Source organism: Microcebus murinus, chromosome X, assembly GCF_040939455.1.
Source record: "Microcebus murinus isolate Inina chromosome X, M.murinus_Inina_mat1.0, whole genome shotgun sequence".
Classification (NCBI taxonomy): domain Eukaryota; kingdom Metazoa; phylum Chordata; class Mammalia; order Primates; family Cheirogaleidae; genus Microcebus; species Microcebus murinus.
The window spans coordinates 85,262,498-85,288,185 of NC_134136.1; the positions used below are offsets into that span (position 1 = coordinate 85,262,498).

Consider the following 25,688-nt stretch of genomic DNA (forward strand, 5'->3'; position numbering starts at 1 on the left):
TATATCTTGTCCACCTGAGTTATGTGCACTTGTCTCTTGACATAACCCTGTACAAGGTGGGCAAAGGTATTGTGTGCCCCTTGTGGAATGAAAGCAACCCAGGTCTGAAAATGCTTATCCATTGGAATGTATAGCCATCATATATGTCAATGAAATTATTTATTTAGTGACACTGCCAATGTCAAAGAGTTCTTCTTTTCTATTGTCTTATTTAATAATAGATAGTCTATTATACATTTCTGTGATCCTCTGGCTTTTTCAATCATGAACTGCATAATTGTACTGTCTTACAAATTACTCCTGTCTCTTCCAAACCTTTGAGGATTTGAAATTTTGCAAATCTCTGTGGTTAGCTCTAAATATTAACTATGGGTATCTTGACCGATAGCTTCTTACCCTTATTCACAACCATAGTGCCTCGAATTTGTTTTCGCCCAATGGCAAAGGGTCTTCCCCAGAAAAATATCCATTTGGAATGTGTATTTAGGCATATTAGTAGAGGTCTCTCACTCTATCTCTCAAAGTCTCCAAATTCCACATTACTCCTCTCAGAGCAACATACTTCAAAGCCTTTGCTTGCTCCTGTTAACCTTGCCAGCAAGCAAACGGTGAAGTGAATGGATCCAAGAATCCTCCACCACTGGACTTCTAATGCCATAGCATTTTCTTGGTGCAGACTACTTGGATTCATGCTTACTTTTCCTTTCTAACACGGTCTCCCTTGCTGAATGACATTTAGCCTTCCTTCCTGAAGGCAGAGGAGAGAGGTCTGGGTAGCTTTAGGAGGAACCAACCTGTGACGGAGACAATGTACAGAGGCAAAGCCACAAGTTGGGACTCCCTTCCCAAGCGCTGCTGGGAGCTAGCCAATGGTTTGGGGTGGCTGGAAGAAACAGGTCTATGTATTTTCTTTTCTCCTGTTATACTCTTAGCTCTCTTTAAAAGTGCACATATAGTAATAACATTCATCAGGTGTCAGGCAGGTGGGAGGGGAGGGGATGGGTATATACACACATAATGGGTGCGGTGCGCACCGTCTAGGGGATGGACACGCTTGAAGCTCTGACTCAGGTGGGGCAAAGGCAACATACATAACCTAAACATTTGTACCCCCATAATATGCTGAAATAAAGAAAAAGAAACATTAAGAAAAAAAAGAAAGAAAAGTCTGAGCGAATTAAGATATTAATGTCGGAGTCTAGGGAGCTTGAAACACAAATTATTTTTTTAACTCTAGTTTAACTCTTTCTGTCCTGTGTGTATGTGCTCAGTTCCATGTTTAAATGAATCTCCAAGATGGGATATGTTGAAGAAAAGTTTGCTTAGGATATTCGTGACTTCGCTGTCTGTGTGTGCACTTTCTCTATAAGCTGCTCTATCACACACGAAGTACCGCTGGATAATCCAATCACATGTGGGCAGGATGGCACTGGACACATGCCATCACAGCCAGGGGAGATTCCTTGGCTTGAGGTCCTGCCTCTTGGGAGAGACCCAGGAGAAGCCACAGAATAGGGAAGGGTGGAAAGGAGCCAGGCCTGCTCCAGACTGCAGCCCCACCCCCACACACAGACTTTTCAGCTGAGTGGGGCCATTTCAGCCCCTCCCTGGCAGCTTTGCACAGAAGCACCTGGCATTTGTGGAGCCTGAGGGCAGGCTCACCCATCCCAGCTCCGCCCAGCCTCACTCCCCCACCTGTCCCCACTGAGGTGGAGAATAAGGACACACCTGGATATCCCAGGGCCCCACCCACCAGCTGAGGCACCAGAGTGCCTCTCCAGAGGAACAAGAAATTGAAATATTAAAGAAAAATCAAACAGAACTTCTCAAAATGAACAATTTATTGAGGGAATGACACAACTGAGTGGAAAGCCTCAAAACGAGGGCAGATCAAAGACAGGAAGAATCTGAGGGCTGGAAAATAAACTTTTGAACCAAACAAGTCTCTGAACTGAACACTTGGCCCCGAAGCGGCCTGGCGCCGACTGCCAGGAGCACGGGGTGCGGGCCGCGCCGGCTACTGCTGCTCCGGGCCGTCCGGGGTGGCTCTGACGAGAGCCTTTGGGGGCCGCTGCTCCGGCGGGGCGGGGGCGGCGTACTTGCTGCGCGTGTATCTGAGCACGGCCTTGTTGCCCGCGGACACGGCGAACTTGCCCATCTCCCCGGGCAGCGTGAGGCGCACGGCCGTCTGCACCTCTCTGGCGGTGATGGTCGAGCGCTCGGTGTAGCGCGCCAGCCGGCCGGCCTCCTCGGCGATGCGCTCGAAGATGTCGTGGACGAACGAATCCATCACCCTCACGGCCGCAGGGGACAGGCGGAGGTCGTCGTGCACCAGCTTCAGGACCCTGGGGAAGTAGGTGGCGAAGCTGTCGCTGTCACGGCTGGAGCGGCGGCTGCGACGCCTCGGCTGCTTCTGCTTCTGGGTCGTCGTGTATGATTCAGCCTCTTCAGGTGCCTGGGCCGATTCAGCCTCTTCAGGTGCCTGGGCGCCGGGGCAGGCCTCAGAGGACAGCTCGGACGAGGGCTCGGCCATGGCGGAGACAGCAGTCGGGGCTCTGGAGAAGCGAAGATGGAGGCTTGGGGCCGTTGGGGACCCGTTTTCCCGCGCTGGGCTTCCCAACGTCACGGGCCACGTGGCCATTGACTGGATGGAATGTCACGAGGTGAGCCTATCAGAGAGCCTCGCTGTCCTGAAGGTGATTGGATGGGGCTCCTGTGGCTGGGTGTGGCATGCACCTGTCACTGCGGGCTCCTGCCGTCCTAGGAGCGTCCTGTTGCCTGACTCGGGGAAAGTCACCAAGATGCCCCACACAGCAAACTGTCATCTGACCATATCAGCTGATTGATGCCACACCATGAGCTTTTGAGAGACATCACAGTAATCTCCAAAACTATAGTGATTTCAGCGTTGTTTCCTTAAGAGTCTGCTCTCTGGAACCCAAGTCCATCATAACAGAGAAGTGAACTATGGCCATGCTGGGGACATTCCTCAGAATCTATTGTAATCCTTGTCTAAGTCACCCTGATATGAACAGGAACTGAGGGACGTGGCCTGCAGAGAGCCCTCTAGAAGGAAAGGGAACTGGCTGCCCCACTCCTGCCTCCAGTACAATCACCCCTCACTGAATCTAGAAGAGGAAAAATGGCAAAATCACAGTCTATACCCAGAGAACACAAACAAAAATTGCTACCTTTCAGCAGTAGAAGAAGGCTGCAAGCCCTTCATTGGCTGAGCCCGTGACAACCGGGGCAGGAGCTGCTCTCATGAGAGGCTTTCATCATCCATGTGATGCAGATTGACAGTATTCAGTTCTGTCTTGTTTTTTCTCTCCTTCAACATAGCAATAGGCATTATTGCAACTGTTTTATACACTAACCCTACTCACCATCAAATTGGTATTAACTGACAGACACTTAAGTGCACATATAGTAGTAACATTCATCAGGCAGATGGCAGGAGTGGGCAGGGGACAGGGAGGAGGGGATGGGTATATTCACACCTAATGGCTGTGGTCCGCACTGTCTGGGGATTGGACATGCTTGAAGCTCTGACTCAGGTGGGGCAAAATGTAACCTAAACATTTGTATCCCCATAATATGCTGTAATGAAAAAAAAAAATTTTAAGTGTATAACAGAGCATTAAAAAGTTCTTCTCCTCCCTCTTTTTTTTTTTTTAATGTGGTGCAGGTAGGTGGTCATTAGTTTTGCCTCTGCTTTAAAATAGTTACTTTAGGGTCAAAACCGAGCCCGTTCCCATCTTCCAGCAACATCAGCCAGTATAAAAAAACACACAGTGAGTCTCTTTGCAAATCCCAAGGAGGGCCTCAGCTTCCTGGCTCTTACTACCGTGTCGTTGGGTTTTGTTCGTTTGTTAAATTTATTTTATTAGACTGGTTTCCTAAAAAAATGTTATATCTATAACTTTGGGGGTTTTAAACAATTTTTCTAACAGCTTTAATGAGGTATCATTGCTATATAAAAAACTACATATTTTATGTATACAATTTGATGAATTGGGACATATACACACACCTGCAAAGCCATTAGCCCAATCACCTCCAAAATTTCCTTGTGTCCCCTTTTTGTGCGGTAAGAGCACTTAATGTGAGATCCACACCTGACTCTCCACCATGGATGGTCCACCAGACCTGACATGTCTGTGCGACAGTCCCCGAGACAGTCCCTGAGGGGCAACTGAGATGCACCCCCTTCCCTCAGAGGACCAGCACTGGGAGGAAGTGGAGGGACCCGCCACCAAATGGGCTTCTCTGCCATGTTTTCTGGTTGTCTGTGCAACTTCTAGCCCTTGTCACGTTGCCACGGGAAGACGTGAGTAACTTGCATCTGGAAAATTAGATTGGAAAATCAGACTTGAGTCTGCAATCTGTCTCAAAAACAGATGGCATGGAAAACTATTCTCTTCTTTCTGTCTGCACCATTGATACTTGGGCTCTAGGATTTTTTTTTTTTATTATTTCTTTTCTTTTTTTCTTGTCTTAGCTGAGGATGTAGATCTAAACCAGCGTGGTCACCATTTTGTTCTAGGCAGTTTCAAGCGCAATAATGTAAACCCCTTTGCAACCTCTGACTTAGAAACAAGACGTGGATTGTGTGAGATACAGTGTTGTTGGCAGCAGGCTGGTCCCCATCGTAAGGACCACACTGATCTGGGAAGGTCACACAGGAGACGCAGTCTCATCCCTGAGCTGGCAAAGACACGGATGAGCACGCCAGAAAAGCAATAAAAGTATGAAATGGAGACATTAACGATGCCAGGGAGCTGTTTACCGCAAATATTGTCTCCAGGCTGTCTGCATGACAAGCTTGCCTGGCGCTACATTTTAAATGCGGCCAGGACTGACAGGAGAAAATTTTAAATGTCAAGCAAATTCAAAAGAAGACAAGAAAATGGTTTTAAACAAACTCTCAAGGCATCCATTTGAAAAGCATCAGGGTGAAAATGAGAGTTTCCTGGAAATTCAGCTGGCCAAACATCCCTGCACCAACAACTGAAGCTCCCCGGACACGTCTGATTTCTGTCCCCGCTGGCTCTTCTGAGCTCCCACTCCACTCATTTCCAGCTGGGCATGAACGTGGGCTTCGGAGTCGTTAAGTCCTGGATTTGATTCCCATCTGCGCCACTTATTTAGCCTCATGACCTTGAGCAAATTACCGTCTTCACTGAGCCTCTGCTTCCCTGTCTAGTAAACAGAGATAATAAAACCTATGTCCTAGGACTCTGGGAAGATTAAACAAGACGTTCAAACACATGGCATGCAAAAAGGCGCAAATGCATTAATTAACACCCTGGTCTCCCTTTCTGCCTTTGTGTTCTCTCACTGATAAAAACGGCTGCCTAATGCGACCTAAATTCCAACACACAGAAGGAAGCGAGCATGCCTCTTTAGACAAAGATCATGACGATCTATAGCAGGCGTCAGCAAACTTTTCCCAGGAATGGCGATATCCTGAACGTTTTTGGCTTTCTGGACCATATGGTCTCTGTCGCAACGGCTCAACTCTACCAGGATAGTATAAAAGCAGCTGTAGACAATATGCAAACAAGTGGCATGGCTGTTCCAATAAAGTTTTATTTACTAAAGCAGGCTGGGGCTATATTTCACCAACCTCTGATCTGTAGCTTATTGTTCAAAGTAGACTGTTAATTTCTGATTTATTGCAGTAAGTAAATCCTTTAATGGCCAAGGATTTGAGAGAAAAGAACATTGAACCTGGAAAATTTGAATTTGGATCCTGGCTTTTCCACTTGCTGCTAATTTACTCGTGTTAAAATTGCATATTGTCCCCGAGCCTTGTTCAAAAGGTTGTTGAGAGCCTTAAAGACAGAAGTCATATAGTAGTTAATTTTATGTGTCAACTTGGCTGGGCCATAGGGTGCCCAGATATTTGACCAGACACTTTCTGGGTGTGTCTGTGAGGGTATTTGTGGATGAGATTCACTCGCGAGTCTAGACTGAGTTAAGCAGATTGCTTGCTCCAATGTAGGTGGGCCTCGTTTAATCAGCCAAAGGTCTGAATAGAACAAAAGGATTGTCCCTCCCATGAGCAAGAGGAAGGGAAGAGAGAGAGAAAGGAGAGAAGAGAGAGAGAGAGAGAAGAGGCTGTAAGGAGGATGGATTGCTAAACTGTAGTCCAACCCAAGTCAGCAGGGCCGGGGATGGCACTGAGGGTGCTGTCTGCCTGTATCTCAGGAGGTGTGAGATATTGTGGCCCCAGCCAGTGATCACTCTTTATCAGGACTCTGGAGTGCTAGGCTGGTTGAATAATCAGATGACTCCAGATGGGCTCAGGGAGCACCCTGTGCCAGTTCTCTCCTTTCTCTCCCTAAAGTGGCTCTTTTTGCCAACAGTTGCCTGAGCTTTTTACATCCTTGAAAACTGTGTCCTTGACCAACACATGGCAACATGGTTGCACAAGAAAATCCACTGGGATGAGGGGAAAGTTATTATATTTTCTACTTATATTACTTTACTTGGCCCTTTTTAAATTTATATTTCATGTGCATTTTATCATATATATTAGTATGACATCTCACAGAAAATATGTCTAACTGTATGTATGCTTTTGTGCATGTGTCATCATTTATGTCTGTGCCATATATATGTATGTATCATTCTATATGTGTATATTGATGTACACTCACACACATCTTGCAGAGCTGCTCATGGTTTTTGTTTAACTGACAAGAGTACATGATCAATAAAACCTGGAGAACATTGTTTTGAAATGCATAGTCCAATCCCGTCCCCAAATCACCCTTCCATCCTCAATCCTGCATCTGTGAGAAGTTCTGCACCAGCCTCAACATCCATCATCTTCTTCTTCTCTACTGACTACTCCATGCTATTGAGGTCCAAGCTGTGTCAACATCTAAGACAGTCCCACATCATCTCTACCTCCTGGTGTTCACACCCTTGGGTAATCCCCTCCCCTTGAGTGAGTCTGGACTGGCCAGGTGACTTGCTTCTGACCAATAGTATCCATCAAAGACGATGAGATGACACGTCCGTGATTAGATCATAGGTCTGTGACTTCTGTTTTGCTAGCTGACTTTCAGTTGCCTTCTTGGCTTACACTTTAATGTAGCAAGCTCACGTGTCAGAGAAGCCCATGTGTCAGGAATTGCAGGTGCCCCCACACAGCAGCCAGCTGGAAACTGAGGCCCTCGGTCAAACAGTCTTCAAAGAATTGATTTGCATGACAACCAGAAGAGCTTGAAAGCAGATCCTTCCTCTGTCCAGCCTTCAGGTGAGACCTCAGCCCTGGCCGACACCCTGATTGCAGGCTTGAGTGAAACCCCAAAGCAAGAGAACCCAGCTAAGCTGTGCCTAGATTCCCTACCAACAAAAACTGTGAAATAATAAATGTGCTATGTTTTAAGCTGCTAAGTTTTGTGGCAATTCGTTGTGCAACAATCACTAACTAATATAATTCTTTCTCACTAAGCCCTGAGTGGAATTTATCATTCCTCCCTTTTCCTCTTCACATTGTTTCTTTGCTTTTCTCCTAACCACTATCTCTTTCTGACTTTATTCCTTGCCTCATAAATTCCCAGGGATGAAGTCCCATTTCTCTCACCAATTCTGGATTCCAACATTAACTACTGTGCAAGCTACAAGCCCAACAGAGACATCAGGCAATACATGCTGTCTCTTCTAGTTTTCTTGTCCCTGGCTGGTATGGAAAGTTGTCCCTTATCTGTGATAGCCTATTGGGAATCTGAGAAAAATTTATCCCAGTCTAAGAAAGGAGTCCTGAATTCATAGGCTTTGTAGCCCATCTCAGCTTTTGATGAATGGTAGGAGCAACAAACAGGATCCAGACAAGCTATGACTACCATCACCCCCAACTATGCACCATGCCTGCCCTGAGCTATGATGTCATGCCTTGGGTATTTGGTGACTAGTGGAAGAAACTTCAAGAATCTTTGCTTACTGCTAACTCTGCCTCACCTCTGTCTCCTAACCTTGTCATCAGTCCTATCCTTTCCTACCAGTTACCTTCAAGAGAACATTATAACTCCAAGCTCTCCTAACTCTGCTATAAACTTTTAAAGCTGTAAATCTACACTGCCTAATTCTGGGTCAATAAATGTTGAATGAAGATATAAATCCCTGGGGAAATTCATGCAGCTGAAATAACAACAACAGTACAATAATTAAAAATTTATAAGTAAGAAAAAATCCATTCGCTACTCCCAAGAAGAGTTCTTGATATACACCAAAGCCTTCTTTTGAATCAGCATAGTTGAGTGTTACATTATATTGGAAGATCAGAAATATACATACCCTCTTCACAGTATTTATACATCTCTTTATCCTATTTACTGATAAAGCATATAATCAAAGTTTGGAGACCACTGTTTGCAATCGCCCAGAGCAACTTCTGCCACCAAGCTACCTAGTCCTCAGCCCTATATACTATGATTTCAACAAATTGTTTGTAAATAAAATATTCTAAGGGAAGGAACAAATATGGAGTTGTCTATTTTTTTGTCTCTCACTTCCTAGCATGGCCACCACTTAATTACCTGGGGTGGCCCTTTGTGGAAGTCTCCTGTCATCTATTTGCAGCTGGGGCAGAATTGCTGCCTCGCTGTTATTTTTTTAAAATCATGGGCCACCTAATGTTTCCATTATTTTTCCATTAGGTAATCGTGTAGGTTTCTCAGTGTAAGGAAACAAGTGGGAATACAGGGGTGATCAATTTTCCATCACACTCCCAAGGATATGTGTACTATGAATGCAAATTTCTTAGCTTGCTAACTTTCAGAAATCAGAGCACACAATTGAGTTTAAAGAAAGAGGAAACTGAATACTTATTATTTTAAAATGCAGGAATTAAATATTTGGTCACAACTCTTGAATTACCAAAGTTCATTGAAAAGTGTAAAAATAGATTCAAAAGAGGACTTGGGGAAAGCAATGCTCTGCTGGACCAGCTGCAATGAGCCTGCTCACTGCTTCTAAAGGTACGATGCTAGTTCTCAGAAGGATAGTAAGTGGTACAGCTGGGACCCAAACCCAAGACTTCTAATTTTAAGACTAGCAAATCTTTCTGATGACCAAAACCATCTTTGATAAAGATAGAACTCACCTGTTGAATTCGTACGCAGTGAGTGTCCTTTGCAGGGTCAGCCCCATAAAGAATGCGCAAGAGTGCATTCTGATGGCAAATCGTGGGCAGTCCATCAATGCTGGCTCCTTGCTGGTCTTAAGAGCCCTACTGAGCTTAGAATCCCTAAAGGAGACTAACAGAGCTCTACAGCACAGAATGGATGTGGTCCATTTGAGAGAAGGAAAGATGCAGAGCTATTGAGATCTGCAGGAAGTAGTGAAGGTGCCCGTACAGGGTAGGTCTGTGGAACATACTCAGAAACAGTCATTCATTTCAAAAGTCTGGAGTATAGAGCAGGGTTTGGCCTCTTCTGCTCTATGTCTATCGTCTGCTGAAACACTCTTCTCAAACTCCATATGTCCACAATTTAACTCAAAATTTCTGTTTATTTTCTTCTGTGCAGAGCCTTTCTTAGGATATGGTGCTAGTGTCCACACAGTTGGGTACCTTCCTAGACTCCAATTTGTTCTCTATCTGACAGAGAGAATTCCAACTCATCTTTCAACATCTTGTTGAAATAATACCCATTTCATGAATCCTTTCCTTATTCCCCAACCAGCAGTGAACTCTCCATTCTCTGGAATTTCATGGCACTGTGCAAACTTATTACATGGTGCCCTGTGTTATGAATACTTGGATGCATGCCACCTCCCCTTCTAAAATTCCATCTCTTGTACATAAGTTTAAGCAGAATGACACCATGATGCAGAAACAGCAAAAGCTTTGTAAGCAGGTAAATCTTCATTCAAATTTTGACCCCCCCCCCATACTTAGCTCTGAGATCTTGAGCTATGTACTCGAATTTTCTGACCTTCCATTTCTTCATTTGCAGTGTCATGAGAGTCTGTTCAGCCAAAGAAGGCAAAGCATTTAGGACAGCACTCCCCTCCCTGGTATCCATACACCTTGTCTCCATAGACCCATGAACAGTATGACAGTAATAAATACACAGGTGGGCACATGCTTCAGCATAGCCTTTGTCCTCCAGCCCAGCGAGGGAGCATACCCACTGGATAGCATGGCCAGAGAAGAGCACAGTGGTTCACAGATGGGAAGAGAACAGTACAGGTCCCTGAAGACCAGAGGCAAGAGTGAGCTTGAGCAATAGAAGCAGAGAATTAGAGGGGATTTTTGAGCAATGTAGCCAGAGAAGGGTGAATCCACCTCTGTCCAGTTCTGGATTCTAAAAAACAAAACCAAACAGTCAACATCTAATCAACAAGTGGTAAAAAGAAATGAAGTATTGACACACGCTACAACACAGGGGAAGCTTGAATACACTAGGCTCAATGGAAGCAGTCAGCCACAAAAGTCCACATATTGTATGATTTCATCTATGTGTGTTGGGGAAATATGATTGAGGAATTAATGAGATGTGGCTCATAAGATCATTATTTTATTGTATCACCCAATATTGCTATATTAAAGATAGAAACAGGAATTTTCAGGGTTTTGTCCTGAAGGAATATGTGAACTCATTAGTTCTCTTATCAAGGGCTGCCTCCCCCTTGGGAGGGCTCTCAAAGCTCTGGTAGGGATGTTTTCCAGGAAGGCTTCCCAGTTATCTCAGAATCTGTGAGCCTTCCTGTTTCTTGAAAGGCAAGACAGGGTAAATATCTGGCTCACAGAATGGGAGCTGGAGACAATGAGTGCCCTTTGCCCAGAGAGGAGCCCCTGTGGTTATAAACAACTTGTTTTGTAGAGATGGGCTTCCTGCTCTCTCCTGTCTGCCTTAAGTCTACAATAACTGGATCAAAGAAATATAGAGCCACTATACCTCTTTGTTATTCCTCTGTTAATTGATAACTATCTCTTAGAACTTAGAAGTTAGCCCCTGAAAGACTTTGTACCTGTTTGTTCACCTAGGTAGATTAGAATTTGTTAGAAGCCCTTTGAAAGGACTTTTGACCTTAACCCACTGCCTGTTACTATGTAATCTTGTTCCCATAGCAACTGCACTATCTGATATGTAAATATGTTACCCTGGCAACTGGTAATTGATATCTGTGATTATAAAAACCTATGCGAATCTAACTTAAGGGCTGGACCATTTATGGAGATATAGTCCAGACTCCTGAGTACTCCTGCTGTTATCTGATCTTCTTATATAAAACTATAAACTATACCTTAGTCTCTGTGTATTCTTTTATTCTCTCTATTTCCAATCAATTTTCTTATCCTCTGTAGCGACCCCTATCTAAGGGACCTGGCTTCGTGGGGAGAAGTAGTTAATCTCCTCGTGGCCCTGCCTCCCTGTTGCGGCAATGTGTACAGCTAGTGTTACAGCTCTTGACTGGGGAAAGAACCGAGCGGCACAAGAAGAGTTGGAGAACAGCCTTTATTCTTCCACAGCAGGCTCAACACACCTAGCATTACAGCTCTCTTCCCATATTCTGATCTTCTTCCCCTTCTGCTTCCCTTCCTTGTTCTCCTCCTGCTTTTATACCCTTGGTAGGGCTCAAAAAGCATCCAATCAACTATAAGCTTTAACACCCAATCAACACCAAGCTTTAACATCCAATCAGCAACAAGCTTTAACATCCAATCAAAAGCAGTGGGATTCAAAAATTACCCAATCAGGATCACGCAAGCAGCGTGGCCGTAAACAGGTGGCAGCACGTGGGCCCCATCACATTCCGGCAGGCAGGGCACCAGCGCACTCGGGGCACCAGGGGCTTTTTGCTGCGGAGCCCTGGGTGGCTCTCTGCCGGGGGGCCCAGCCCCAGCAGCGTGCCCTCCAACTAGCCACGTGCAGCACTGGCCCACAGAGATGCAGAGTGACAGGGAGGCAGCAAGCAGCCGCGTCCTGGTGCCCAACATTTTCCATATCATCCCCACATATGTGAAGTGTCCAGAATAGGCAAGTCCATCTAGACAGGAAGGAGAGTCATATTTGCCAGGAGCTGAAGCAGAGGGAATGGGGATGGACTGTAAACTGGTGGGGGGATTCCATTGCAGTGATGGGAATGTTTTAACTGAAATTGTAGTGATGTCTGCATAACTCATGGATAGCTACTTATCCTGATCTGGTTGATGTTGTATGCATCCAAACATCACTATGTATCCATACATATGTACAATTCTTATGTGTCACTTGAAAAATAAAATTTTAAAAATCATCACATTGTACACTTAGAATGGGTAAACATTATGATATGTAAATTATACCAGAAAAAAGGGTTTTTAAAAGGTACAAACACAGAAAAAATGTGGCGTGAACCATCTCACTGCTCCTAAGACATATTAAGAGTAGCCCCATAAGCACCCTTTTTCACTTAGCCCAAGAATGTTTTCAAAGACAATGCTAACATAATAAAACCAAATTTGAAATTTGTAACAAAAAAATAAACTTACTGCTATGGTCAGAATGCTTGTGTCCTCTCCCCCTCACCACACACACACACACACACACACACACACACACACACACACACAAATCATATGTTGAGATCCTAATCCCTAAGGTGATGGTATGAGGAGGTGAAGCCTTTGGGAAGTGGTGAGGTGCTGAGGGTGGAGCCTCTAGAATGGGACAGTGCCCTTATATAAGAAACCCCAGAGAGCTCCCTCACCCCTTCTACCATGTGAGGACACAGCCAGAAGGTGCTGTCTAGCAGGACCTCACCAGACACCCAATCTGCTGGTACCTTGATCTTGGAATTCCAGCCTCCAGAACCGTGAGCGATAAATATCTGTAGTTTGTAAGCCACTCAGTCTACAGTATGTTGTTATAGCAGCCTGAATGGACTAAGATGCTTATTTACATTGGTTGTACAATCTTCACACCAACTTTACCCCTGATCTTTCAGCATAAGTGTTGCTGGCAAAGTCACCTCAGATCCTGTGGCTATTTTCATCTTTAAAATGCCACTCTCCACTCATGTCATGAAATCTCTACTTCATAATTCTTTCTTCATCTCTGCCACCCACCCTTTAATGTTAGTGATTTTGAGTGTCCCATCTTTGGCTTGTTTTCTCCTCACTCTGGGTTCCTTCCATGGACTATCTCATTCCTTGTATGTCCTAATAGCTCTTGAGATTATATATATATATATATATATATATATATATATATATATATATATATATATCTCGCATCCAGATCTCTCATGGAGCTTTAGGATCATAACCACAGCTGCAACAAGGACATGCTCACATCAAACTCAATACATCCAAAAACAAAATTAAAAGACAGGTGTCCCAATGAATGGCATCGCCATCCCCACCAAGTCTCATGCTAAGTCCCTGCTCCTCCCTCACCCCTTGTCAGATCACTCAGCAACCTCTCTAATCCGTCGATTCCCTTCCAGCCACACTGTTCTTGGTACCAACCAAATCTTGCTTGGAATACTAGACGAGGCTTCTACCTAGTGTCTCGGGCTTCAGTCTACATACCCAAGAGTGGTCCATCCAAAACTAATTTGTTCAGGAAATTCCCCAGCTCAAAATATGTCATGGCCCACCCTCACTTGCAGGTTCCTTTATTAACTTTGCTATTGCTTTTCCCCGGCAGACCCTCCTGCCCCCTGTGCATAAGCTCCCTATTCCAGCCTTCCGGGCTACTTGCAGTAACGCATCACGCTCCTTGGTGCACTTGCACGAGTCACTTCCCACGCCTTGGCCACCTCGAGCCTTCCTTCTCCCATCTAGCTAGTTCCTCTCAGCTCCTCCCAACTCCCCAGCTTCACCTCCCCTGGGGTTTCTTCAACATGTGAAGGTTGATTATCTTTCCTGAAGCTCTGCGTCTTTCAGTGCCTGCGCATTCCTCCTCCTCTTGTTTGTACAGCCTGTTTGTTTTCTGCCTCACTCACCAGATTGTGGACACCGTGGGGCAAGGGTTGTACTCAATGTTCTCCCACAGTAGGCACTCAATAAATAGTTCCTGAAAAAATTAATGAGATCTGTGCCTGGACACATCAAAACCAAGTAAAAGTGCTATTTTTCTGTTTCTATCTCTCCCAGGTGTTGCTTTTCACATAATTATAGATGGTTACATTATTCTGAGTCATAGCTCCACCAAGACACATAGATTGTAGCTTTTTCATCTTCCATCATATGACAGCCCTTGAATTTATTTCATCATTTCTTTCTCTTTCTGTTGAACTCTCTCCAAATTGTGTCACTCAGCTACTAAAGGGCCTAAATTATTTATCACGATACTTCTATGCTCCTGTAATCTCACTGATTTCTTTCTACAAACTACAGTAGCCTTGAAGCAGACCACAAACTCATCCCAGAATATAATATCTTGGAGTTATTTTTCACTGGCATAAATAGTAACCCAGTAATAGTAACCCAGATTGATTCTATTTCTCAAAATTTAAGACCATGGACAGCTTTATTTATTCATCTGTGATTATCTTGACAGGAATATTTGTTATTAATTAAATATCATTTACTTAGAATAAAATTCCATTGCAGATGGCACATTCACGAGCAGTCCTACTGTTATGTACATAAAAAATACAAACAAAAGCAATTTGTTTTAACTCGGCACAACAAACAACTAGATGTTTGATCGAAAATCATATGCCAACAGCTGAGTTAAGAAAGGAAAACTAATTTCAAACCCTATATTCTTTTTTTTTTTTTTGAGCTAGAGTCTCACTGTGTTGCCCAGGTTAGAGTGCCGTGGCATCAGCCTAGCTCACAGCAACCTCCAACTTCTGGGCTCAAGCAATCCACCTGCCTCAGCCTCCCAAGTAGCTGGGACTACAGGCACATGCCACCATGTCCGGCTAATTTTTTCTATATATTTTTAGTCGGCCAATTAATTTATTTCTATATATTCTTAAAGAAATAATGTATGGCTCTCTTTAAATTTCTTAGAACAGCAACACATTCTGATTTTTTTTACTTTAATAACTGCTAAACCTTGGATGACATTTTTGGGGCTGTTTTTCATTATTTCCAGAGCTTTAATACCCATCCAATTTTTCTCTGAGCAGGAGAAATTACAGGTCTATGATAGCCTCTGGTAGTTTTGCATTTGGATGAGAAATTACAGTGATGACAAAGCAATAGCTTGAACAAGAAGAGTTTATTTTTCTCACATAACAAGGAGTCAGGAGGTGGGCAGCCCAGAGCTGATGAGACGGCTTACGGATGCCTCCAGGGACCTTTGGGGACCTGTGCTCTTGCTGTGTCTGCTCCTCCACCCTCAACCTCTTGCTCTGTGTCCATCACGGGCTGGCAGCCACGGCGGCTGATTCTCATGCAGACATCCATGCGTGAAGAAGGAGGAGGGCAAAGCACAGAGAGCATCCGGGGAATCTCTCTTCATCGAGAGAAGAAAAGCTTTCCAGGACCCTCCTGTCAGGTTCTCACTCACATGACATGAACAGGACCATCACATCGTGACTCTAGTTGCAGGTGACCAAAGAGATGCAAGCTGTGCACGGAGGCTGGGCCCACGCAGCAAACATTCCTCCCACAGTGTGCATGTCTAATAATCAAAACTTTCCATGGAAAATAATTTGTGTTGTTTTTTCCTTCTAAACTTATAAATGTGTCATTCTAAACATGAGAAAGAAAAAAGCATATAGGTCATATTCCCTAACCCCTCCCCCCGGAGCTTACTGTCTCTTTCAGGGTCTGGGGAAAGAGCCACCTTGGGCTCTTTCTCGTCCATGCTTTGAAGCCACTGCTGGGCAAGGCGCTGTCACAGATGGGTCGGCACTGGGTAAGACCACCCTTCCAACACGTGCTGAAGTCTTACTCAGTTTGTAATTACAGACACTCCAAAAACAGCTGGAGTAGAATCCCTGACCCTGAGAAATTAAATTATTTCTTTGAGCCCAACAGGGCCTAATCTCCATGGTGAATTGGGCATCTCCTTCAAGACCATGTGGAAAATCTACAAATTTGAAGCAAAGGGACTTGGGTCCTGATGGCAGGGCCTTGGGAAAATAACTGAATTTTTCTGAGCCTTGTGTCTTTGACTATATGATGGGAATAATGATGCCCATCTTATGTTGCTGTTTTGAAGCTATAAGAGATGATATATCATCACTCAGGACTGACCTGGCCTATTATAGTTTCGTGTTTTCTCTTTTTAGCTTTCTCCCTTGTATCAGATCAGAAATAAGAAGTATGAGAGGCTGAGGCAGGAGGATCACTTGAGCCTAGGAGTTCAAGGCTGTAGTGAGCTATGATCTCACCACTGCACTCCAGCCTGGGTGACAGAGCAAGGCCCTACTTCTAAAAAAACAAAACAAAACAAAAAGTACCAGTAGCCAAGCTACCAAAAGGCTAAAATAAAGAAAAATGTCAATTCAGACATAGACCCTTGCATATTTGTGCAGGAAGCACAAATTTGTCTAACTTCTATGAAAGTTAAATTCATTTTTATGTTTCTCAAAATTACTTTTAATGAATGAAGAGGAGGAAACATAAATACGTATCCATATTTCCCATTTCAGGGAGTATGTACAGAATAAAAATAAAAGTGATTACCACAGAGTGGAGATGTGACAGAGAGTGTGTAGAATCCATACTTTTCAATATATATATTTTGTGTTATTTTTATTTTGAAACGTGAGAGTATTGCCTACTCAAAACAGAAAATGCATATTTCTCAAAAGTGGGCCTTTTGAGCTGAAATTGGGGGCAGGAATTCTGGCTTGTGCTCAGGAGACACCCAGCTAAGTTCAGGGAGGAAGGAGGGCAGGTGGAGGAGAGATGAACTGACACCTGCCACACCTATGTGACCAGCTCACTTCTCAGAAGACCGAAAAGCTCTAATCTAAAAATCTATCCTGTTTTTAGGATATTGCTTTAAATAATTGCTTCCTTTTGATTCACCCATGATATTCAATATGGTTATTATGTTTTTATTCCCAGCCTGTTTGAGAAGGAACCATGGGAGAAGGGTTTTGTCCAAGTTTGTGCTGGTCTGTTTAGGGCCTATTTACGACTGTGAGAATCCCAGTAAAATGCCCCAACCAAAAGTCAATGTCAAGGGGAAAGCAGATAGCCTAGCTCTACCCTCCTATCTGAGCATCCTCTCCCAAAGAACTTTTCTCCTAAAACTTGGGAGCTTTTTTTTTGTATTTGATTTATGCAGTTGTTGTAGTTGATGGTGGTGGTGGCGGTTTATCTTCTCCTGTCTCCCTTTGGTGAACCACTACCTTATTTTGAAAAGCAAACATAAACCCATTAAAGAAAAGAAAAAATAGACTATGCAAAAGGCATCAGTACTGCCAATAAATCCCAAGGGAAAATGTCTTGCTGGATCAGGTGTGTGGTTAAGTTCTTCGCCAGCCATGACCTTGCTCTGCAGTCTCCCTCTTGCCAGAAAAAGAGTGAGCCTGAAAACCGAGTTCTACTTCTTGACACCATCCATAGAACCAAAGGTTGACATCTCTGTATTGGTTTCCTCATTGAATGGATGAATTAATGGATTAATGGACTAATAGGTTACCATGGAAGGGGAACTGGTGGCTTTATAAAAAGAAGAAGAGAGACCTGAGCTAGCACATTAGCACACTCAGCCCCGTGCCATGTGACGCCGATGCCCTGCACCACAGAGAATCTCCACCAGCAAAAACACTCTCCCCAGATCTGACCTCTCCAGCTTGGACTCAGCCTCCATCACTATAAGAAAGAAATTCCTCTTCTTTATGAATTAGTCAGTTTCAGGTGTTCTGTTACAAGCAACAGAAAATAAACTAAGACACCCCTTTTTATTAAATCAAAGTGCATTGATGAGTGACCTAATTGTGGGAGAGATATCCCATCATACCCAAAGACTCTGCACATGCCCAAGGGAAGGAGGTTACATAGGGTGTGGATACCAGGAGGTGGGAATCTCTGGGCCCACCCTAGAATCCTGCCCACCCAATTTCCTTCTCCACTTGACAGAGAGTTTCTTCTCTCTGAGAGTCTCCTCTATGCACCTGGCTTCTACTCATCTTCATCTCCGAATGGGTTTTCATGGCCCATTGACTCCTCCAAGTCTGTTTCCTCTTCTTCCCTCTCCAATTGTGTATTCCTTTCTGGGGCTGGGAGCTGCATTCTCACTTAACAGCAAGAACCCAAGTTTTCCTTCTCCTCTAGCCGGGGGCCTCCTTGCACAGAGAGCCCACGTGTCTCCCATCCTTCTCTGTGAGCTCAGCCCACGGAAGGCATGTGCAACAGACGGCTTCCTGGTTGACATTTTCCAAGTAGAAGGCCTGTTAGCCTTGAGTGCCCAAACTTCGGAGATGTTAGCATTTATCAAATGCAACATTTGGGATGTATTTTAGACTGCCTGTTGGCATTTTCACACAGATCTTTGGTTTTTCAAGAACAGAACGCTGATGCTCCGTGGAAGGTGGCTGTAGATGTGCCGGGTCTCAGCCCCACTTCTGTCCCTGCTAACGCCTCCCACAACCACTTGTGGTTCCCCATAGGAAACGCCCACTTTAATCTGCCTGGATAAACCACCCCTTCGCCACTGCCGGGTTCTGGTGCGGTGTGTGGGCGCGGCAGGCCATGTCAGTTCAATCTAGCCAGGCATTTCCCTTCCCAGCAGCCCTCGCTCCTTTACCAAGCGTGGGCAGCTACTGAAAAGCTGCAGCAGGTGGAGAAATTCTTGGACAACAAGACAAAGCCAATACAGTGTGGAAAGATGGGCATGGCAGCCTTCAAAGAGACTTTGTGACGGTATTATCTCAAATGATCTTAATAAGAAATAAAGGGTAACCGCCCCCCCATGGTTGCAGAGACACCTCTTTAGTGAGCTCCAGTTGTAAAGGAACGTGAAGAAAAGCTAAAGGAGCAGCCTTCGAATTGAGTACAGCCACGGCGAGCGAAGCCCTTCTAAGGAGACTTTGTCAAGGGTGGGCAAGGGAAGAAGCGGGAGGAACAGACGCCTTGTGGGGCATAGGTGGCACAATACTAACCCGCACGGCGTGTTTGGCGTTAAGGAGAACGTCGTCAAGCTGGTGTATAAGTTTGCTATTGCTGCCTGACAGATTACCACAAATGTGGAGCCTTGAACCAACACGCACTTGTTAGCTCACAGTCCCATGGGTCCAGAGTCCAGGCCTGGCTTCATGGGGTCAGCTGTCAGAGCTTTGCAAGGTTGCAATCAGGGTAGTGCCAAGCTGCGCTCTTCTTCCAAGACCAGGTAGTTGCTGGCGGGAATTAATTCCTTGCGGTTGTAGGACTGACATCCCAGTTTTCTCAAAGGCTGTGAGGCAGAGGTCACTGTCAGCTATAGAGACCACCCTTGGGCTCCAGCCATGTGACCCTCTCACAGCGTGGTTGCTTCTTCATTGCCTTTCAGTTGTCCCAGTGGAGAATCTCTCTCTCTCCAACCACTGCAATGGAGTCTCGTATCATATGGTGTAATCACAGGTGACAACTGCTCATCATCTTTGCTGTCTGAGCTAAACCAGTCAAGGGAAAGGCACTCCTTACAGTCACGGGTCCTGTGCACACCGAGGGAAGAGATTCTACAGGGTGTCCACACAGGGTACTGCGGTCATGGGAACTGGCTTAGATTCAGCCTCCCGTAGCCAGACAGGAAGCCACAGCATGGTTGAGGTGGCACCAAAGCCAAGGACAGGCACAAGAAATCATCAATAATTAGTTTTAAACTTAGTGCAAAACTAGACTCAGCAGAAAATGTAAATCCATTAGAGTTTACTGAGAGAATATAGCAAAGGAACTGCAGAGAACCTCCTTAGTCATCCTGGAACATAAGCAAGCTTCCTAAAGTCCAGAGTCGCCAGCGACTCTAAGATAAGGGAAAGAAGTAGACTTCAAAGCAAATATTTATGATTTAGTTATGAATTCTAAAATACAGTGCACAATTTTTTTGAAGCTCCTGGAGAACGTTGCACTGATTACAAGGAATTAGCACCGGTTCACTGAAACGATGCTCTTCCATCTAAACCGGTCCTGTCCTGATCAGCCTTCAACTGCAAGTTGGAGAAAATAATTCACAGACATGCTCCTTCTGGGGAAAGTGGAGAAAGATTGCAGTGCTCGCTAAGGGTTTTGTTTCAAACTGCGGTACCCGGAAGTGGGTGCACTAGAGTGGGGCGGATGCTAGTTGAAGAATGGCATTCTGCAGGCAGAGGAAGGCCGGTGCAGCCAGCCTCGGCTGCTCAATCCTAGAGCTGATATTTTGCAAGGTTTGCGAGTTGCCCGCTTTGGGAACAATGATCTATGAAATAAATCACAGACTGGAGATCCACCATCATCCCTGCAGGCTTAGACAGGAGGTCACAGTTGCATCCACTGAGCTTCCGTATCCACGCCACCTCACACACAGCTGCCCACCAACCCGGCTCCAAACCCACCTGAGAAGCTGCAGTGTGAGGACTCCCTGCCTGCACAGTGTGACAAACACTGGGAGTCCCAGTTGTCTCAATGCACGGTTTTAACAAGGGCCAACAGGCAGGGCCCATAGTCTACAGAGAGCTACAACAGCTTTGTTTTTGGAGCCCTCAGAGAATGTTCTGTGTATGACCCATGCCTCACAGTGTCAATAGATGGACACATGGTGGGGTGAAATGTCTCATGGTCTAGTACGTGTGGAAAATGTGCAGTCAAATACAATTAAGCAAGTTTCTTTACTGCGATCCTTCAAGACGTCGGTGTGTATTTTGGGAATCTGAGGGTGGACAATAGTTTCGCAGAGAATGTCATGGAACTAGATTCTAGAAGTACTCAGGAAAAAACTAAATGACCACAGCCTCAGGCTGTCCTAACTAGCGTGCAATGTCTATGTTTAAAAGGCTAAGAGTCAGTGCCATCTGCCCTGAACACAAGGCAGATGTGGATCCTCCACTTGTGGATTGCGGAGTTCAGTTCCGGGGTCCAGGCAAGTGCAGAGTTACTCTGGCCAACCGGAGCCCACCCAAAAGGGGTCCATCAAATGAGGTGGAGGACACACAGTCGAGAATCTCCCTCCTTCCTGTGTCTTGCTGTGTCGCCTTGCTCACAAGACAGTGGCAGGAGCTGCGGAGAATGAAGCCCGAGGGGCAGGTTCATCCTTCAGGGTCCGTCTACCCTCGTGCACGTGACTATCCAGGGACCAGGTCGTCTCAGCCTCTTAACAAGCTCTCAGGGGGAGGCGTGGCTCTTTGGGAAGCTTCTCCCTCCAAGCCTTCACATATTTTCAACTTCAAAACAAGGACATTAAATCTACTCAAGGCTCCTGAACACAGTCCTGGTGGCCTCGTGGGGTAGACGGCTTCTAAAGTGGCTCCCAAGAATCCCCCTTGCCTGTATGAGCCTCTCCGCTTGTCTGGGCTGGACCCAAGGACTCACTTTTAAGTAATGGAATCTGGCAGAAGTGCGGGGATGTGACTTCAAAGGATTGGTTGCAACATCCGTGATCAGACTACAAAGACATGAACTGGTTCAGCTGTGGCCTAGGGCTGGGGAGGGGGGGACTGAGGGGCTGAGGATTGGGGGTCATAACTAAAAAGACGGCAAGTTTCTTTTGAAGGTGATGAAAATGTTTTAAAGTTGATTGTAGTGATGGTTACACAAATCTAGTAACACTAATAACCATCAAAGTGTACAAATTAAATCGGTGAGTTGTATGGTTTGTAAATTACATCTGCGCAAAGCTGTTACAAAAAGAATTTCTCTCTCCCCTCTTTCACCCCTTCTTCCCCCTCCCTTTGCTCCCTCTCTCTCTCCCTCTCCCCCCTCTCTCCCTTCCCCTCTCTCCCCCATCTCTCTCTCCCGCCACCCTTCTCATTTGCTCACCCGGTGCTGCCAGCTGTCAGGCTGTGAGCTGTGCTGCAGAGACGCCCGTATGGCGAGGGACTGAGGCAGCCTGCAGACAGCAACCAGCAAGGAGCCGAGGCCCTGGGTCGGACACGCCTGCAAGAACACGCATCCTGCCAATGCCCACGTCACCTTGGAAGCAGCTCCTGCCCGCGTCAAGCCTGGAGCTGACCGCAGCCCTGGCCAACATCCCCAGATGTTCAGAACCCAGCTGAGCCCCTCCCAGATTCCTGACATACAGAAAGGGGTGAGAAAAGGCTCCTAAAATGGGGACCATTTGTTACACAGCAATTAATAGCTGATACACTTCGAAAGAATCCCTCTGTCCTCTACTCCGTTTTTTACTCTTTGCCACACCTCTTTTTGCCTTCCAGACAGGGGCCCTGCAGGAACTGTCCAAGGCACTGCTCCATGAGGGATAACGGGGACCATTGCCACCCCCAGTCCATGCCGCTCCCGTGTTCCTCTCTTGGAAGGTCCTCTCCCCTCTCTTCAACGTGCACATGCAGTGCAAGCCCTTGTGTTGTCTACAAAACGCAAAACCCACCTCCCAGTCACGTGCTCTCTCTTTCCCCAAGTGATTTTTCCTGACTAGGAATTTCGAAGGCAAGAGTTGGCCCTTGAGAGTGAATATCTGATGCTGTCTTTCGTGTATAGTGAAAGATTCTTTTAAACCACTTTTAGGGAAAAAAAAGTTTGTATTCTCTCAGCACTTATATTTCTATATAAATGCTTACAGATTTGCATTTATTTTATCCATTGCTCTGTTTCCATTTTTATTTGGCCTTTTTCAGTATACCTGTTTTTTCCTATTTTCTTTACTAACCACTCTACAAACTAGTATCTTTTGATAGAGCTGCAGAATCCCCACTTCTGTCCTTTTCAGAGCTATGTTACATTGTGTTGTATTTTTTCACATATTTAAACTTACTCTTATCCAACTGGTATTAGTTAACATTGCCAACTGTCTTCCCTGTTGTAATATTGCATTTGCTTTTAATTATTCACTCTGCATGTGAGTAGCTTTACTCCCCTCAAATACCATCTAAGTTTGACCACTGTAGCTACTTCACCCTCCATCATTTGGGTCTGAAGTGTGCCTTGCCTACACCTTTAAATGGATTCGCACAAGATTTATTACCTTTCTTGGCCTGAGAAAACTACGACCGTTTTTAAAGCCCCAAACTTATTACCAAACATTTGGTAGCAAAGGAAAATTGGTTCCAGTTTTTGGAAGCTCTAACTCAAGATGAACTTCATTTCATCCAAGGTTCTTCTTTATCATCCTTGGGTGAGATGAAATTTATGTGCAAATGTTCTCATAGATAAATAAAAACTGACATAATAGAAAAATGAATAGTGCCAGAATGCACTAAGAAGTTAATAACAAGGGGAAAACATTCAAGAAATCCTTTCTAGGCTTAACATATTTGACGGCCAAGGGCGTCACTCACTATCTGTGGTCTCCTGTGTCCACCACTCTGGGGACAGAATTCACATTCTACCCCATGGACCCTAGTGCTCACGGGATCCACAGTATGATTTATGGCTTAAACACTCAGATACATTCCAACACAGCTTGTTGGATGTGGCTCCAATGTGGAATACACTTTTAGAAAGCAGTTAATAAAATTTAAGAAAGTATGATTTGAAAGGCGATTATATTAATCTATTTTCCATAGCTGACATTTTCAAGGGCTCTTTGGCTCATAAGACATATCCCTACAATGCCAGCCACTTAAATCCAGTTTGCATGCAGATTACTTAAATAACGAATAAATATGTACTGATACACACACACACACACACACACACGAGCGAGAGATCATATTGTAACTGTTTTTGTCAGGGATTTACTTGCTATTTTATGAATCTTTTCTCCATACCTACTGTTTGTCTTTAAAATATAAAATCAAAAGAAAAATTGCATCTTTTTATAAACGTAGGCACACACTCAGACACTAGCTTTTCTCTCCAAAAATCTCTGCAGGGTTAAGACCACATCTCCCGGCCCATCAGCTCACGTGTCATCTTCTCACTGACCCTAAGCAGGGACGGCCACTCTGCACAGATAAAACAGAATTTCCTCCGGGCCCAGAAAGAGTGTTCTGCGCTGACATCCGTGTGAGACTTTGTGCTGTGCTCTTTCCCATCTTGTCTTCTTCTAAGGCACGTGTAGTTTCACGCTGGAGAAAGCAAAGAAAGAGAATTCAAGGCTGTCCCTGTATTAAGACTCTCCCTAACAAAGGCAAAGAAAGCGACTCCGCTGCCGACCGCGTGGGCATCTGGGAACTCGGCATAGCTGCTGCTGAGGTCACACAGCCAGCCTCGTCACCTCGAGGACCTCCCCACCCCACACACTCATCCACACCTCAGTCCCTGCAAATCTCGCGTGGCCGTCATTCCCAAGAGCATCTCCGAGCGGGAGCGCAAAGAGAACGCGGGGGCGGTAGGCCCTTAGCGCGGCGGCGTTTTGTATCTAGGGGTTAGTGAGCGGACTTCACCCGCGCAGTCTGGTAAGACGGAGCTCAGGGGACCCAGGCGTCCGTGGGGACCCAGATTCTGAGAAGGAGCACAGAAGGGACGTGGCCGTTCCTCCTGAGCAAAGTCCTGGCAGGTCCCTGAACACCCCTGCCTGGGTTAAACTCTACAGGCTTTTGTTTTTAAGGGTTCAACGTCCTGTCCTACTTGCAAAAACGTTGCAGTAACAGAGACTCAGGAGCTAACCAGAGACAATGAACTCATTTTTTATAGAAATTCTCCCTTTCTGTTCTCTGTTTTAAACTTCCATTCTGCCCTCCCTAGCCCTACCATTCCCTAGTGTCTTTGTCTGTTAAAAAAAAGTTACACCCAATGAATATTAGCCATTTTCTTCTAGAAAGTTTCATGTTGCTTAAATTGAGCAATGATGCAGGTGAAAATTCCTACTGTGCACTTACTAGCTGTGTGACCTTGGGCAAGCTACATAACCTCTCTGTTCTTCAGTTTCCTCTGTGTAATATGAGCACAGCTATATTGCTTATCCCACGGATAAGCTTAAAGAGTTAAAACGTGTAAGCCCCTTACGACAGTGCTTGAGACACAAAGGGCTCTGTGAGCTGGCTCTTGGTCTTCGCAGACACCTATTCTATTAATAATAATATCACTTCCTTATCAGAGCTTTCAGTACTCCCATCCCATAGCCCTCTTTGCTCACTCAGTGCTGTGATGCCACACCCTCCAGATTTCTTCCTACCCTCATAGTTCGTCCTTCTCAGCCAGTTTAACCTGGCCTGAGCCTTCGCTCCACGTGAAAGCACTGTAATGCCAGCAACGTGGACTCGAGCCCAGCAGGCTGTGGCTGCAGCTGGGGTCCCAGCGGCACAGAGAGGCGCGCGCTCACAGGGCAATCTCAGAGGCTCGAGGACGCGGCAAGTGCGCACGGAGGTGTGCGCAGGCGGAAGAGAAGCAGCACGGTGGGGGTGCGCTCTGGGGACTAGCAAGGGGTTCAGGGAACCTGACCCAAATAGCACAAGGTTCTGTCATCCCCCCCGCCCCCAGCTATTGGGAGCCCCCTCCCCCTCCTGCTTATTGTGGGAAGCGGCCTCGGGTTGTGCTGGTGCAAGAACAAATTCCTGAGGGTTTGGTTTTGTTTTGTTTTGTTTTGTTTTGTTTTGTTTTTGAGACAGAGTCTCACTCTGTTGCCCGGGCTAGAGTGCCGTGGCGTCAGCCTAGCTCACAGCAACCTCAAACTCCTGGGCTCAAGCAATCCTCCTGCCTCAGCCTCCCGAGTAGCTGGGACTACAGGCATGCGCCACCATGCCCGGCTAATTTTTTG

At 45.5% G+C, this 25,688-nt stretch overlaps 1 protein-coding gene across 1 annotated transcript; it reads right to left on the minus strand.

Annotated features, from left to right (window-relative positions):
* Positions 1–2,017: 2,017 nt before the first annotated feature.
* On the minus strand, positions 2,018–2,533 carry LOC105881010 (histone H2B type 1-F/J/L-like). Its single transcript, XM_075999161.1, has one exon. It carries the CDS (start codon positions 2,531–2,533, stop codon positions 2,018–2,020), a length of 516 nt encoding a protein of 171 aa, XP_075855276.1.
* Between the last annotated feature and the right edge of the window lie 23,155 nt (positions 2,534–25,688).